General features: G+C 38.5%; 1 protein-coding gene across 2 annotated transcripts; it reads right to left on the minus strand.

The window, feature by feature from the left end:
- Positions 1-3,526: 3,526 nt before the first annotated feature.
- Positions 3,527-14,425, minus strand: LOC143485899 (HIG1 domain family member 1A, mitochondrial-like). 2 transcript variants are annotated; one of them, XM_076985696.1, is made up of 4 exons: positions 14,229-14,425; positions 8,252-8,350; positions 6,639-6,773; positions 3,527-4,137 (listed from the first exon to the last, which is right to left on the minus strand). In XM_076985696.1, the coding sequence occupies exons 2-4, from the start codon at positions 8,337-8,339 to the stop codon at positions 4,079-4,081; spliced, it is 282 nt and encodes a 93-aa protein (XP_076841811.1). In that variant the 5' UTR covers positions 8,340-8,350; positions 14,229-14,425; the 3' UTR covers positions 3,527-4,078. The 2 variants fall into 2 exon arrangements, with proteins under 2 accessions (XP_076841811.1, XP_076841725.1); XM_076985610.1 differs by having other exon boundaries at positions 14,204-14,422.
- Positions 14,426-15,814: the final 1,389 nt, after the last annotated feature.

The following is a 15,814-nucleotide window of genomic DNA, read 5'->3' on the forward strand; positions in this document are numbered from 1 at the left end:
ACTTAAAATTGCTTATGTTTTAATGTTGTTTTCATGTTGGACACTTGCAGTCACTTCCAAAAGAAGAGTTGGTTCAAAGCCTTTTTGAATGGCACAATGATGTTTAAAAAATGTTACAGGTAAAACTGTTACTATGTTACAGTTAAAAGGTCAATTAAGGTCAATTATTTAAGGCTTAAGGTTTGGCTTTGTGAAATTTCAGCAGTGTTATCTAAACATAAGTGTAACTAGTCATGCTTAAATATGTTTATTTTGAAAATGCCTGAATCAAAGTATACTTTGTGTATATAGTGGACACAAATATAGGCTGGCTAGGGATTGTGTATATCTAGATCAAATGGCAATTTTTTATTCTGAAGGTAGATGACCTCAATCTTGAGATATGGTGCTGATTTACTAAACACCTCATTCCTAATATGTGTCAATATGAGATGGCTAAACAAGCTGCCAATAACATTCTAAGTGAATTATCTATGAAACATTAAATCAGAAAATCTTTGCTTGACAAACAACACAGTTTATAATTTTGGGATCACTTCATACCTATATTCACAGCTCGAATTTCACTCAAAACTGATATTTTATTACCTGTACCTAAATGTTTCTGGGTAATTGCCAAGAACAAATTAATGACTCATGTGAGAGTCTCTGCAATATTTGTAGACCATTATGCTCAGAGTATACCCTTTGACCAATAGCACAAGTATGCAGTTTTGCATAACAACAAAAGCATTCTTAAAGGAAAATTCCAATATCCTTATCAAAAATTTGTAGAGAGCATTTCAGAACTAATTAACACAGGCACAGAGTATTACCTTTATCAATTATTACAAAATGTTCCAATACTGTCTCCAAAAAGATAAAAAAAAAATAAAAAAAAACACTTTGCTTGTACAGCTGGTGAAGGACCTCTGTCCGAAACATCCTGATTCTCTGGAAACTTTGTGTACTCTCTCTCTCTCTCTCTCTCTCCCTCACTCTATATATATATATATATATATATATATATATATATATACACACACACACACACTACTGTTCAAATGTTTGGGGTCACTTAGAAATGTTCTTATTTTTGAAAGAAAAGCAGTTTTTTTTTCCATTTAGCTAACATTAAATGCATCAAAAATACACTCTATACATTATTAATGTGGTAAATGACTATTCTAGCTGTAAACGTCTGGTTTTTAATGCAATATCTACATAGATGTATGGAGACCCATTTCCAACAACCATCACTCCAGTGTTCTAATGGTACATTGTGTTTGCTAACTGTGTAAGGAGGCTATTGGATATTTAGAAAAACCCTTGTGCAAGTAGGTTAGCACAGCTGAAAACAGTTTTGCTGATTAGAGAAGCTATACAACTGACCTTCCTTTAAGCTAGTTGAGAATCTGGAGCATTACAATTGTTGGTTCGATTAAACTCACAAAATGGCCAGAAAAAGACAACTTTCAATTGAAACTCGACAGTCTATTCTTGTTCTGAGAAATGAAGTCTATTCCATGCGAGACATTGCCAAGAAACTGAAGATTTCCTACAATGGTGTGTACTACTCCCTTCAGAGGAGAGCACAGACAGGCTCTAACCAGAGTAGAAGGAGAAGTGGAAGGCCCCGCTGCACAACTGAGCAAGAAGACAAGTACATTAGAGTCTCCAGTTTGAGAAATCGACACCTCACAGGTCCTCAACTGGCAGCTTCATTAAATAGTACCCGCAAAACGCCAGTGTAAACGTTTACAGTGAAGAGGCGACTCCGGGATGCTGGCCTTCAGGGCAGAGTGGCAAAGAAAAATCCATATCTGGCTAATAAAAGAAAAAGATTAATATGGGCAAAAGAACACAGACATTGGACAGAGGAAGATTGGAAAAAAGTGGACAGATGAATCAAAGTTTGAGGTGTTTGGATCACACAGACGAACATTTGTGAGACGCAGAACAACTGAAAAGATGCTGGAAGAGTGCCTGACACCATCTGTCAAACATGGTGGAGGTAATGTGATGGTCTGGGGTTGCTTTGGTGCTGGTAAAGTGGGAGATTTGAACAAGGTAAAAGGGATTTTGAATAAGGAAGGCTATCACTCCATTTTGCAACACCATGCCATACCCTGTGGACAGCGCTTGATTGGAGCCAATTTCATCCTGCAACAGGACAATGACCCAAAGCACACCTCCAAATTATGCACAAACTATTTGGAGAAGAAGCAGGCAGCTGGTGTTTTATCGGTAATGGAGTGGCCAGCGCAGTCACCAGATCTCAACCCCATTGAGCTGTTGTGGGAGCATCTTGACCGTATGGTACGAAAAAAGTGTCCATCAACCCAATCAAACTTGTGGGAGCGGCTTCTGGAAGCATGGGGTGAAATTTCTCCAGATTACCTCAGCAAATTAACAGCTAGAATGCCAAAGGTCTGCAATGCTGTAATTGCTGCTAAGGGAGCATTCTTTGACGAAAGCAAAGATTAAAGTAGAAAATTATTTCAAATAAAAAAAAAAACATTATTTCTATTCATTTTGCAACTCATTTGATAAATAAAAGTATGAGATTTCAGGGCAAAACACAAAATTGTCTAGGTGACCCCAAACTTTTGAACGGTAGTGTGTGTGTATGTATATGTGTATATATATATATATATATATATATATATATATATATATATATATATATATATATATATATTTCCACAGGGACTGTTTCTCTCTCTTGCTGCTGAATATGCAGCAAAGACGACTGGTATCTGTGGGCTTTAAATAGTAAGCGTGCCAGGTGAAGGGCATAATGAGGCGATTGAGACTGAGGGCTGTGTGGGCATGATGCCCCTGTGTGGCTGGGATTGCTGGTAATTATGTAAATGACTTTCCATAATACACTAGAGGATAACCATATGTTTACCTTAAATATCTAATTTTAAATGGAGGCTGGAAACATGAAGTCCTGTACATTCTATACCCCCCATACTCAAATAGCGGCCCGCGGGCCGCAAAGTGTTTATTTTTAGGAATCTTCTTTTTCAATTGCGCTATCCGCTCTTATTTTGAAATTGTGCACCGCGATCTCAAGACGATGCCGGGGATTATCAAACAGGTAGCAGACGAACAAACAGGTAGCAGATGCCCAAATGCGTTCGCCAACCCCCCCCCCCCCCCCCCCCCCCCCCCCAACAGTTTATGTTCGCCCCCAAACCCCCCCCCAATAACCGGCCCCTTCAGCGATTGAAAAAATAAAATGTGGCCTGTCATCATTTCTATTTGAGTACCCCTGTTCTATACAGACCATAGCATGTCACTTAATGACAAATTCACATTTAAATATAACTGTGTTATGAACAACTTGGAAGATGTCAAGTGATATTCTGCAAAGTCCATTTTTATGACCCTTTTGTCTTTGTTCAGTAAAATTTATTGTTATACAAAATGTTTTGTCCTTTTTTTCCTTTTCAAAGAACAATTGAAGTTTATTGGGTGTAATTTGAAAGCAGTGTTTTGTATTGTAGTTATGTCAACGATCTTTGGAACACCACAGAAATAAAATATTTACACTTTATTTGCTTGTTTTGGTAATACATAGATTGCCTCCATTTTACTTCAGCGCACTTGACACGTGCATATATTAAGAAAATTCCTTTGCTGTAGCCTCATATGAAAGTAGTGCTTAATTCCTCCAGGAATTACTTTAAATATTCAGCTCTAAACAAACTATTTTATCACCATGAACTTCTGTTTTGCCATGTTCATTGTAATCAGAACTGAGAACTAATTCTCACAAACGTGCAACAGATGCATGTTGTTTTTTCTGGATGAAATTGCAGTAGCTGCATTTACACTTGTAAGTAGATTCATATGGTTGTAAAATGAAAACCTTAAATCCACATTTTTACTGCACATGACTGGATTTGAGTTGTACCTAAACCAACTTTAGAATAGTCCCAGCTAACATAACTCCAGTGAAAAATCAACCCAGTGTTATATTTATTTTGTAACTAATTGAACCACCAAAAAGTGCATAAAAGGAAAATAATTCAAAATATTTTTTTAATGTCAAATTGTTCTTCAGCAACATTATTCCATGTTTCAAAGCTCACTTTTCGCCTGGTTCTTTGGGGACGAAGTACTCTGTATACATAGAATACATTACACCTGGAAGACATTAGGAAGTAGATTAATTTACACCAAATGCAACAGATCAAACATATTTAATCACAAGCAAGATAATTCAGAAATCAAGAAGGATCTGCGTCTGTGAACTTTATAATACAGCTACAGCCTTGGATACAGGCAGCACAAAGATCCACAAAAACTGCATCCATATGCTCTGTACACAAAGGATCTGGTCAACTATTACAAACTGTGCCATCTATGTTATTGTAATGTGCAAGGCATAGGCAAGATTCCAAGAAGAGAGCACACGTTTATTGTACAAGTAGCAAACAAGGAACACTAAACGGTTCACGGGACTCTTGCGAACAAAGACAAACGAACACAGACGCACACTTAAATACACAGATGTTAACAAGTACTATACAATGATAATGAGACAAGGAACAGGTGAAACGAATAACACCGACACACACACAGACACGAACAAACAAGCTCGAGGGAGGAGTCGAACTATGACACCTATTAATATCAATTCCGATTGAGCTAATTTAACAATGTTTGTGCTAAGCACAATGGTTCACTTTGAGACTTCAATGCTGCTGCAGGGCAGAAGACAATGAGGTGCTTATTTGTAAGGTGCAAGCTCAACAGAAGGGAATTATTAGAAGCACCATCAAGACTCCTGGGCCTGACTTAATAGGACTGTCCCATTTAAATCAGCAAGTCAACCCAACCATCAGAGAATCACACTGTCTGGACATTTCTAGACCTTGTCATACAAAAGATAATATATAGATCTTGGTAGTGTTACATATAAATACCAGGGTTGCCAACTCTCACGCATTGAGTGTGAGACACACGCATTTGACTGTCTTCACACGCTCACATGCCACACATCCGATTTCTCAAGCCGATCTTCTTACCTCTGATCCATATCTATGATTCAATGAGTTACTAGTTCGCTCTGGCGCCAACCACTGGCAATCAATAGATCGCGATATAATATTTAATTTTTGTCCATTTTACACCCCCCCGGTAACAATTTACGTTCCCCCCCTCCCCCCCACAATTTATGTTCGTTCTCACCCCCCCATCAACAATTTACGTTCGCCATCTCCCTCCCCCTGTCAACAATTTACACCCCCCCAGTTCAAATCTCACTCCAAGTGATCTTGAAAAGTTGGCAACCCTGTAGATATTGTAGATCATTATTTTACAATATAATCAACAGATCTACAGAAAACAAAGTTAAATGTATGATTGAAAAACCTAACTAATTGGTACAATTTCTGGAGCCACGGGTGGCTTTGTATTCAGTAAATTAAAAATCTAATTGACTGATATAATGCTGCACTTTTTAGATTGGGTTCATTGTAGAACAGCACCTTGGGGCAAAGTAGTACCAGACTGAACACCCTCTGAGATAATGAGACACTAGAACTAAGCATATGACTCATATGGTTATACATGGTCTAAAGCAGTGTTTCTCAACCTTTTTTCAGTTGTGGCACCCTTTATATGCAATCTATCGATCGCGGGTGGTTGGCGCCAGAGCGAACTAGTAACTCATTGAATCATAGATATGGATCAAATAAATAAACAAGATTTTTTTTTCCGGATGTGAGATATTGGAAGTGTGCCGTGAGAGCGTGTGAAAACGGTCAAATGCGTGTGTCTCATGCTCAATGCGTGAGAGTTGGCAACCCTGAAAACATACTCTCTGCAACCATCTCCAGGCCAACATAACACAAAAAAGTGATTATTAAGACAGAGAGCAGATAAATGTGACTTACAGTCAGTGGGAAACCTGCGTAATCACGTGCTGACCTTGGTCGTATGCAGGTCATATGCACGCTTTGAGCGTGAGACTCACGCATATTTAGCGATTTCATACGCTCTCACGCCACACATGGAATTTCTCACGCTTGAATATTATTATTAATTTATTTTTTAAATAATCTAATCGCCGCACACCGCAGCATATTCAGCCAATCCATCGGTTGTATATTATAACAGGTTGAACCAATCAGAATATAGATCGCGCTGTTTCTTGGTAGACTTTATTTTATTTATTTATTTTTTTTTTTGAGGAGCTTTAGCCAGCCCGCTCCCCAACCACACACACACACAGCCGCTACACTAACCATCGCGACAGATTCCAATCCCCCCCACCTGAAAAAAAGCTCACGCCCACCAAACTTGAGAGATCTGGTCACATGAAATAAATTTTAATGATTTTTAAAGCGTATAATAACTTCAATTTTTAAAACTATAGTTTTTTATTTCACATCAGAATATTTTGACGGCACCCCCAATGAAGACAGACGGCACCCCGGTTGAGAAACGCTGGTCTAAAGGAACATGCAAAATTCCCTCATGGTATTGGTCCAGATAGAACAGTAACTGCATCTTTTTGGCTTTTTTTTTTTTTTGAGAATTACAACTCTTATGTATTCATAGATGCATACATTAAATGGTTCTGATCACTTTAAGAATGAAAAAAATGAGATTATTATATTGACTGTAAATATTGTACTTACCCAGTGTCATAGCTCCAACAACAAAACCTTGTGCCCTTACACGCATGTGAATAAGATGGATGGACATTTTGGTGTCACCTCGTGATTTCAGCTTATACAGTCCATACGCAACCACCCCAAGGAACCCAGCCATGCCTGAAGCAAATAGCACAACAAGTTATGCCTGAACTAAATGGCACTGGATTTACATTAAGGATACATACTGTTTACACAGCAAGACTCCGTCCACACACAAGACATACATACACTAATCAAAACCAAACTAGAAACCTGGAATTGACTTCTATTGCTTATTTCTTCTCATTACTTTATTGTTTGTATTGTTGCTTTTGTGGTGTCTGGTGACCCTTTGAATCTTGGTCCCCGTCAAGGTTTCTTTCTCAAGCTCTAGGCAATTGTTTCTTGCCACTGTCTCCTTTGGCCTTCACTGGAGGCTGGGACATGTGTAAAGCTGCTTTAGGGTAATAGCTGCTGCTATAAATGTAACTTTATAGATGGCAATAAACAGTTTTCTGTATGTGACCATAATTGTCATACATTATGTAGAATTTTTTTAAGCTATTTAATTTTTTACCTGGATCTGGTTTTTTTTTTTTTTACACACATGTATCAAGTATCTGGTTCAGCTAGTCAACCTACTTCAGTTTTCTCAAGGAATGTGCGTCACTTATGATATTTTAAGTGTGTAAAATGATTACATAATTGGATTAACAAGTTAAAGTCCTAATGTTAAAGGCTGGGAGTGCAAAGATACACTTGTAAAACACAAGATAGGTATTTTGTATTTTGAGTTTTTCGAAGCCCAGAAAAAATATATAATTGCCTTGCTGGGTTAATTAAAGTTGGATATATTTTGCCTCTAATTTGGACTAAATGTTTTCTTGTAGTGTTAAACAGATATGAAGATAAACAGACATAAAGGATGCATCAATCCCATAATTGTAACCTTGAATAAAACAGCATGATGTCAGTTGAGGCTAGAACATAGGCTTACACAAACCATCAGCTATGGCATGTATTATATGGGAACCAGTCAGGACACATTTCTTGACTTTTCTCACTCTTGATTCGGTGGGTTATGGATCAAACTAAGTGGGTTGTGGAATAACCCAGCAGCTACATAAAACAGACAAGCTCAAAGCATACAGTGTTGCACTTTGAAGTCATGACTAGTATTCTAGTACCTGAAAAGCAAGATTTGTCAGATGGTTTTTGCGAATTATGGACTGGTGCACTGCCTAGCCAGCAATGAGGAAATAAACACTGCTATACAAGTGCGAAAAAAAATAGCTATCCATCTATACACTGACAATGAAATGCACATGCATGGCTGTTTTTCACTGTATGTTAGAATAACACAAATCACTAATTGTGTGTGTGTGTGTGTGTGTGAGAGAGAGAGAGAGAAAGAGAGAGAGAGAGAGAGAGAGAGAGAGAGAGAGAGAGAGAGAGAGAGAGAGAGAGAATGTGTTACTCCATGGCTCTCACCCATGTTGCTCTACATAGTTACTTATTTCTGCCACAATACACGCGCAACTACCAGTGGCATAATTGTGACATCATCTCCAATTCTGTTTATTGTCCTGAAAATGATGTTAATGTTAGCCACCTACCTATAGGGACAAATGGTGACTCTCTTGCTTTTCTTACTAACTTCGAAGAATGCTCTTCATCAGCTGACCAATTTTTGTCGGAACACATTGTGTAGAGAACTGTAGATAAATAAATAATTCTTATTTAACAATGTAGAAATTCCAGAAGTATGATTTGAAGAAAGCAATACAGATCATTATTTTTAAGCTATTGAAATTCGTCCTATAACTGCTTTTTTTTTTTATCATCGGCATCGGGCCGATGCTTACAGTTGGCCGATATTTCAAACCGATGCTTGCTGATGCATTTAATGTATGCCGGAAGAACACCGGGCAACGGTAGTTGACTTCTCAATGGAGTTTAATTCAACTCATTGCTCCTTTCGAACAGTTAAACAGAAAGATTTGCCAGTTTGATGCCTTGGCATCAAAAGTGATTCCTTCAGTCAATGCTTTAAAATAGCTGTTCAGTAAGATTGCTCACTCTGACTTTGGAGTTAAAACCAGCAAAAGCGCTCTGTTGGAAGCTGTAAATACATGCTTCAGTGATATTTACACAGAGACTCTGTACTGCGTTGTTACAATTGTCGACCCAAGATACAAAGATCGCTTTTTGCAGCAGAAGGGAAACTACAGGCACACAAAATGTTCCAAACTGAGATAGAGAAAGCATTGAGTGAGCGCTCAGGGCAAACACGTGAGCTACAAGACTGTCCACGAGAAAAAAGCTAGGATGGATGACGAAGCGACGTGCTCCATCTTTGATATGTACGACAAAATTCTAGAAGAAGTGCAGGCCCCTCATAAAAACACCCAGACAGCAGCGGAAGTGAGCTCAAAATCAGAGATTAAAGTTTTTTAAATAATAATTGCCAGCAATAAGAATCTAATGTAGAGTTAAGATCTGGGGTGCCCAATATGTCGATCGCGATCTACTAGTCGATCCCGAAGGAAGTGTGGGTAGATCACATGACATTAAAAAGTAGGGGATTAATGACAAAAAGAAATGAATGACAGGCTATCATTCATCTGCACTGACAGTTGTCTTTTGATTGACCTACAGGGTAGCCAATCGGACGTCTGAACTTATGACACCCTACGCATGCGCGTTAAACCACGCTAACTTGTTAGCTTGCTGCATAGCTAGCCTCCAATTTATTTAAACTAAATACAACAAAGGGTATAAAAATGAGTGCCGTAGCTGGTCCGAGTAAGAAGCCTAAACCCTACCACTTCATACAGAATGGGAGGAGGATTTGTTTCACTATGTCATAAGTGCGTTTGCCTCATCTGTTAGTGTGCCGTTGTTATTCCAAAGAAGGGAAATGTGGAGCGGCATTTTTGGACTGTTCAAGCATAATTTCGTGTGTCACTTCATTGTTAAACACAAGACGTCCTTCCAATGGAGATGATAAAAGAGGCATTTGTTGGATCCGCTGATTTCTTGTTCAGAGACTTTAAAAACAAATCTGAAATATTATCTTCAGTCAAAGCTCTCCAGCTATTGAGGAATACAGTCAAACGGCGCTCTGAAACCATGGCCGAGGATTTGACCCAGCAACTTTGGAAGGATATTGCGGACTGCGAGTTTCTTGCTACAATAGCAATACTTTAAAATACTTTATAAATATAAATAAACAAAATACCTTATTTATCCTAAAAGGAAAAGAAAAGAAACAGTACACAATATTAAATTGTAATAATAATAATAATAATAATAACAAATAATATAATAATATAGAAGAAATACATTTGTTTTGCATTTTTATTGTAGGTAGATCATTTTGACTTGGTATCTTTTATGTAGCTCACAAGCTGAAAAGGTGTGGGCACCCCTGGTTTAGATTCTCTGCCAGAGCCCGACCCGAACTGAGGTCAGCTCCCGCACCACAGCTTCTCCGCTGCGCAAGTCGGCCCAGTGATTTGCTGTTTTTGTGTTTTTGCATTTAGGAAATATGCTTAAAATAAAAAAATTGTTTGTATAATAAGTATTTTATATTCTTAAATACTGTTAATTATATTTGAGTAGATGAAAGTCATTGTAAATTATGTTATTGATCTATTTCGGTTTAATGATTGTGCAGTGTTTTTGCATTTAGACTAAGCTCAGTATAAAAATTCCTCTCGTTCTGAAACAGACTGAATACTTCAAGAAAAAATGTTTAGCTCAGACTTTTTTGATATTGTGAAGAAGCACAAAGGCAGTTCTGAAGGATAATTTCTGTACTACGAAACATATTTGTTTACATTAAACATTTGCTTTAAGTTTATTCATTTAATTTAATTTATAATTTTAGTATAATGCTAATATTTTATTTAACTTTTTTAAATAGTTTAAACTATGAATAGTTTATGATTGATGGTTGAAATCTAAAATGTTAATAAATGTGACATTTATTTTCATAACAATGTGGGGTATCGTCAGTGGCGTGCACACAGACACCAGGTGCTAAAGCACCACCAACTCTGCCCTTTATCAACGAAAGTGCCCTTTTGAAACTTCGGGTTTTTATTATTTATTTATTTTTATCATTTTACTGAGATCGGTTTGAAATGATCTTTTGAAAACCTGAACCATTAAAAACAAAGCCCTGAAATGAGCCACCACCTCGCACACGCCCGACCTCTCTTCCTTCAACACCAGATGCGCAGTTTAGTTCAGCGAGTGGATGGAAGCGTTTTCAGCACAGCACGCACGGTCACAGATAGACTTCTTCTCCCGTGCCCCACCAGCCAGGTTACATACACATCAAGTAAAATCGTACCGTTTGCCCTCTAAGCCCAACGTGAAATCATTTTCTTGTGCAGTAAAATGTCTCATACAGCACCAAACTACTAGCATTTTTAGACGACTGGTCACCTGATAAACTAGTCGCTCTAGCCCAAATCAATGATAGATAACGTGAGGACGACCACATACAAATAATTAAGGTAGAGTTTGAAAATCTATGTGCTAAGCTGAACGTACTGTTGTAGGCTATATGTTTTGTTAGGAAACATAAATTAACACATTCATTTGTGAAAGAAGAAACGGGAAGTTCCCCATTACCTGTGAAAAATGCCCATTTGCATTCATGTACTGACAACACTCAGTAGCCTATAACTCCTTCTCCTACTTTTTGGTCTTTTTACTGTCTTAATTGTAGGCCTATATTGATTTAAATTGTAAAATATATGCAACAAGGCCTGCAGACAGTGGAGGGTAAACAGAAGTTAACTGAAGGACATGACTGTATATAGTTAATATTGGATATGAATTATATCAGTTGGCTGCGTGACTTTTGTCCATTGAAAACTCACGTTTAGAGAATGTTACAAATAAAAGTCTTTTTTGCGCTAAAAAGTGCCCTTCAAATCCCCCCCCCCCCCCCCCCCCCCCCCGAGCACTTGCCCCCCAAAATGTCTGTGCACGCCACTGGGTATCGTACTATATTTTTTTAAATGTCCATGTCCATCATATGTGCATGTTTAATATCGGATATCGGCATCTGCCCATAATTACCATATCAGTGCATCCCTAAATACAACTTGTCTGATGGTGTTATGAAGGACCGTTTAAAAGCTATTGAAATTATTGCAAAAAAATAGGCCTGGGGTACTCTTTACGACCGCCACTTGCGTCCGTGTAAGGTAAATTGTAGACGGTGCCTTAGACGTTGCAGTGGTGTACATTAAAAATAACATGCAGGGTTGCCAACTCTCACGCATTGAGCGTGAGACACACGCATTTGACCGTTTTCACACGCTCTCACGCCACACTTCCGATTTCTCACGCCAATCTTCTTACCTCTGATCCATATCTATGATTCAATGAGTTACTAGTTCGCTCTGGCGCCAACCAACAATTTACACTCGCCACCTCCTCCCAGAGGTGGGACCAAGTCAGTGTTTTGCAAGTCTCAAGTAAGTCCAAGTCTTTATCCTCAAGTCCCGAGTCAAGTCTCAAGCAAAGACAGTCAAGTCAAGTCAAGTCTCGAGTCAAGACAGGCAACAGTCAAGTCAAGTCCCAAGTCTGAAACTTGGAATTTCAAGTCCTTTCGAGTCTTTTTTTTTTTTAACCAATGTTGCAGGTATATTTTAAATGTAAATAATAGACATGTGTTCTTTTTTAAATCTGTATTCTCCTCAAATCTTGATAAAACATGTGCAACTGAAAACACAAAGTATAAAAAAATTTATTTATACTTTATTGCACAGTTCAATTTGTTAAAATTAGCTGCAAAAATATTCATACTTTAAACTACAATTTTCCAGAAATAAATATTCTGTGAAAAAGTCATAAGTAGAACTCCATGTTCAAATAAAAAGTGCTGATATTTTCACAGTACAATACAAAGAACCATAACAGCATTTTCCCTCTCTTCTCTTATCTGGTTTCTTGGAGAACATGTGTGTCCATGTGTGAGTGACACAAGACAAACAAATATAAGAACTGAACAATTAACAGGAATCAGAACAGTAAACTATTCTGCATTGCATTTGCAAAAGACCAAACTGGCCAAAAGTCTGTATGTCATTTGTGCACGAGGAGGCCGTAGAATGATGTCCCCATAGCTGAAAACTCGCTCCACTTTTGTCAATATATTTTTTTCTCGACGTAGATGTCTTCAAATACACAATCCATGCTGAGATAGAACTGGATATGATGGTGACAGAGAGAGGCTCTCTTCCCTGAGTTCAGATACAGATCCCAGGGTTGCCAACTCTCACGCATTGAGCGTGAGACACACATATTTGACCGTCTTCACACGCTCACACGCCACACATCCGATTTCTCACGCCGAAAAAAAAATCTAGTTTATTTACCTCTGATCCTTATCTATGATTCAATGAGTTACTAGTTCGCTCTGGCACCAACCACTGGCGATCGATCGATCGCGATATAATACTTTCCATATAAGATGGAATTTGTGTCCATTTTACACCCCGCCCGGTAACAATTCACGTTCGCTGACCCCCCCCCCATTTGATTGGTTGTGCTGCAGCTCATGCACACACACACACACACACACACACAACGTACAGAGTGTGGAAAAGCAGAGAACAAACAGCGGTCTGCGTCAGAAGGACGGAAATGAAATTAATGGGGCGCACTTTATAAATATTAATATGCGTTTTAAAATTCAGATTTGGGGTAAAAAAATCAAGTCTTTGCAAGTAAACAGGTTCAAGTCCAATTCAAGTCCCAAGTTATTGGTGTAAAAGTCCAAGTCAAGTCTAAGTCTCTGAATATTTTTTCAAGTCAAGTCAAAAGTCTTAATATTAATGACTCGAGTCTGACTCGAGTCCAAGTCATGTGACTCGAGTCCCCACCTCTGCCTCCTCCAGGTTAAAATCTCACTCCAAGCGAACGTCAAAAGTTGGCAACCCTGTAACATGTTGTCTACGTATCTAAAACACGTCTATTCCTGACGTAAACAAAGTTGTAGGTTTGTCTTGGTTGCCAGAAATTGAATTTGCATATTTTGCCAAAGTCACCCAAACGTAAGATGTCGATGGCATACGCCACTCTCACCTGTACGTTATTACTTACTGCCTCCAATTTCTAGCATAGCGGCCACTTCCTGTTTCAAGACTATTGCAAATTGCATATGGGTTTTCCCATCGTCTGACAAGGTTGCTAGGTAGTTCTAAGTTAAAGGTGCCAATATTGCCAATTGTGATTTACACCACAATCGGAATTAGTCCTACGTATTTACCCATCTGTGCAGTGCAGACCCGGGGAGCAGTTGGGGTTAAGTGCCTTGCTCAAGGGCCCTTGGGCCTGGGAATCAACCCACAAGACCGGGTCTTTAACCACCAGACCATGACTGCCACTTAGATAACTATCTCACGCATGCATTGAAATCGTTGTGATTACCTCTCAAAGTAACACAGCTAATGGTAATTAATGAAAATTACAGAATACCATTATTATAGACGAAATCCTTGGGCTCTCTAGATTATAATAAATAGAAAGATAGCAAACGTTACCACGTTATTCCTGTAGCTTAAGTAGCTAGTTAGGAAGTTCCCGGTGCAGTTGTAGTTACACACAAGTGAATTCAGACCGAAGTGATAGAAGCACTAGAACGCCTAGTGTTTGCCCTGCACTGTAGGTTACGCTCCCTACGTTATTGCTGCTACAATTAAACAGACGTTTATGTTTGAGTAAAATTTCTTCTACTTCTGTAGAGTTTTCTTTGGCTGACGTACATTACTGCCACCAACAGTGCTGTAACGTAAATGCGGAAGCGGTATATTTCAAGTTACTTTAATTTGGGAAATAACAAAAAAATAATAATTAAAAGTGGTAATCAGCTCTTCACATCAAAATTCTGTTGTAGTATTTGCAGTGTAGTGCATGGGTAGCAGAACCTTTAGTGAGTTATTGCACATAATGATTTTTTATTGCACATGGAAAACTAGAAAGGCAGATATAATAGTAAAGTGCGTGTAGTGCTGTTTTGGTCCAGTTATCAGTGTGGGGGGTAGTTGTGTGTGTGTTTAGCTATGTTCAGTTCCCGTACAGCGCTGGGATAAAAGCTGTTTTTTAGTCTGTTTGTCCTTGATGTAATGGACCTGAAGCGTTTCCTGAGGGCAGTTGCTGGAATTTTGTGTGTGTTTCTTTGAAACTGTAAAACCAAAGTTGGGTATGTCAGGGCGCTATATAAATCTATATCTATCAATTAAAAAATAAAAGAATAATAATTATTATTGTTATTATTAATACTATTAGTATTAATAATTGTAATAGTAGAAGTATCTGGAAAACTGACCCATAATCTTAACCTGGAAGTCTTGTTTTTTTGTTGTATGAACACATTTCCCAGAAGTGGCTTCTGTATATTATATGCTGATTGCTAGTAGTGGACAAATGGAGTAATGAAAAAAATGAGAAATGGAGTAGGCCTTAGCTAATAGTGTGATGCTAAATTGTGAGTTACAGGTATAGCCCATAATCCGAGTTTCCAATGTGAGGGCTAATCTAAAACAAGTAAACAATATTTTATGATCTTATCAGTGTGACTATGGCGGAGCGGGGAAGGACGAGACGTAATCATCGGCTTTGGCAACAGAACATCACTTTTATTTTACACAGAAAGCGCATAAAGCGCACGTAAAACACGAAACAAACACGGTCAACGTGTAGACTCAGACAACGACGAGCGCACATTAGACCAGTGTTTCTCAACCTTTTTTCAGTTGTGGTACCCTTTATATGCATGCAAAATTTTAAGGCACCCCAGTTTACAATGCGTTAAAAACACAGGCTGGGGGGGGACACGTAAGTTGTTGACGGGGGGGGGGGGTGAACGTAAAATGGACACAAATTAAGTGTTATATCGCAATCTATCGATCGCTGGTGGTTGGCGCCAGAGCGAACTAGTAACTCATGGAATCATAGATATGGATCAGATAAATAAACAAGATTTTTTTTTCGGATGTGAGATATCGGAAGTGTGCCGTGAGAGCGTGTGAAAACGGTCAAATGCGTGTGTCTCATGCTCAATGCGTGATCGTTGGCAACCCTGAAAACATACTCTCTGCAACCATCTCCCGGCCAACATAACACAAAAAATTGATTATTAAGACAGAGAGCAG

Source organism: Brachyhypopomus gauderio, chromosome 1 (genome assembly GCF_052324685.1).
Source record: "Brachyhypopomus gauderio isolate BG-103 chromosome 1, BGAUD_0.2, whole genome shotgun sequence".
Taxonomy (NCBI): Eukaryota; Metazoa; Chordata; class Actinopteri; order Gymnotiformes; family Hypopomidae; genus Brachyhypopomus; species Brachyhypopomus gauderio.

Bases quoted from the DNA above. Each gene is read 5' to 3' on its own strand.
- LOC143485899 (XM_076985696.1), bottom strand. From the start codon at position 8,339: ATGTGTTCCGACAAAAATTGGTCAGCTGATGAAGAGCATTCTTCGAAG. The intron at 6,774-8,251 runs GTAGGTGGCTAA...TATTTGCTTCAG, and splicing joins GTCACCATTTGTCCCTATAG to GCATGGCTGGGTTCCTTGGG. The intron at 4,138-6,638 runs GTAAGTACAATA...AATGTCTTCCAG, and splicing joins TGTTGGAGCTATGACACTGG to GTGTAATGTATTCTATGTAT.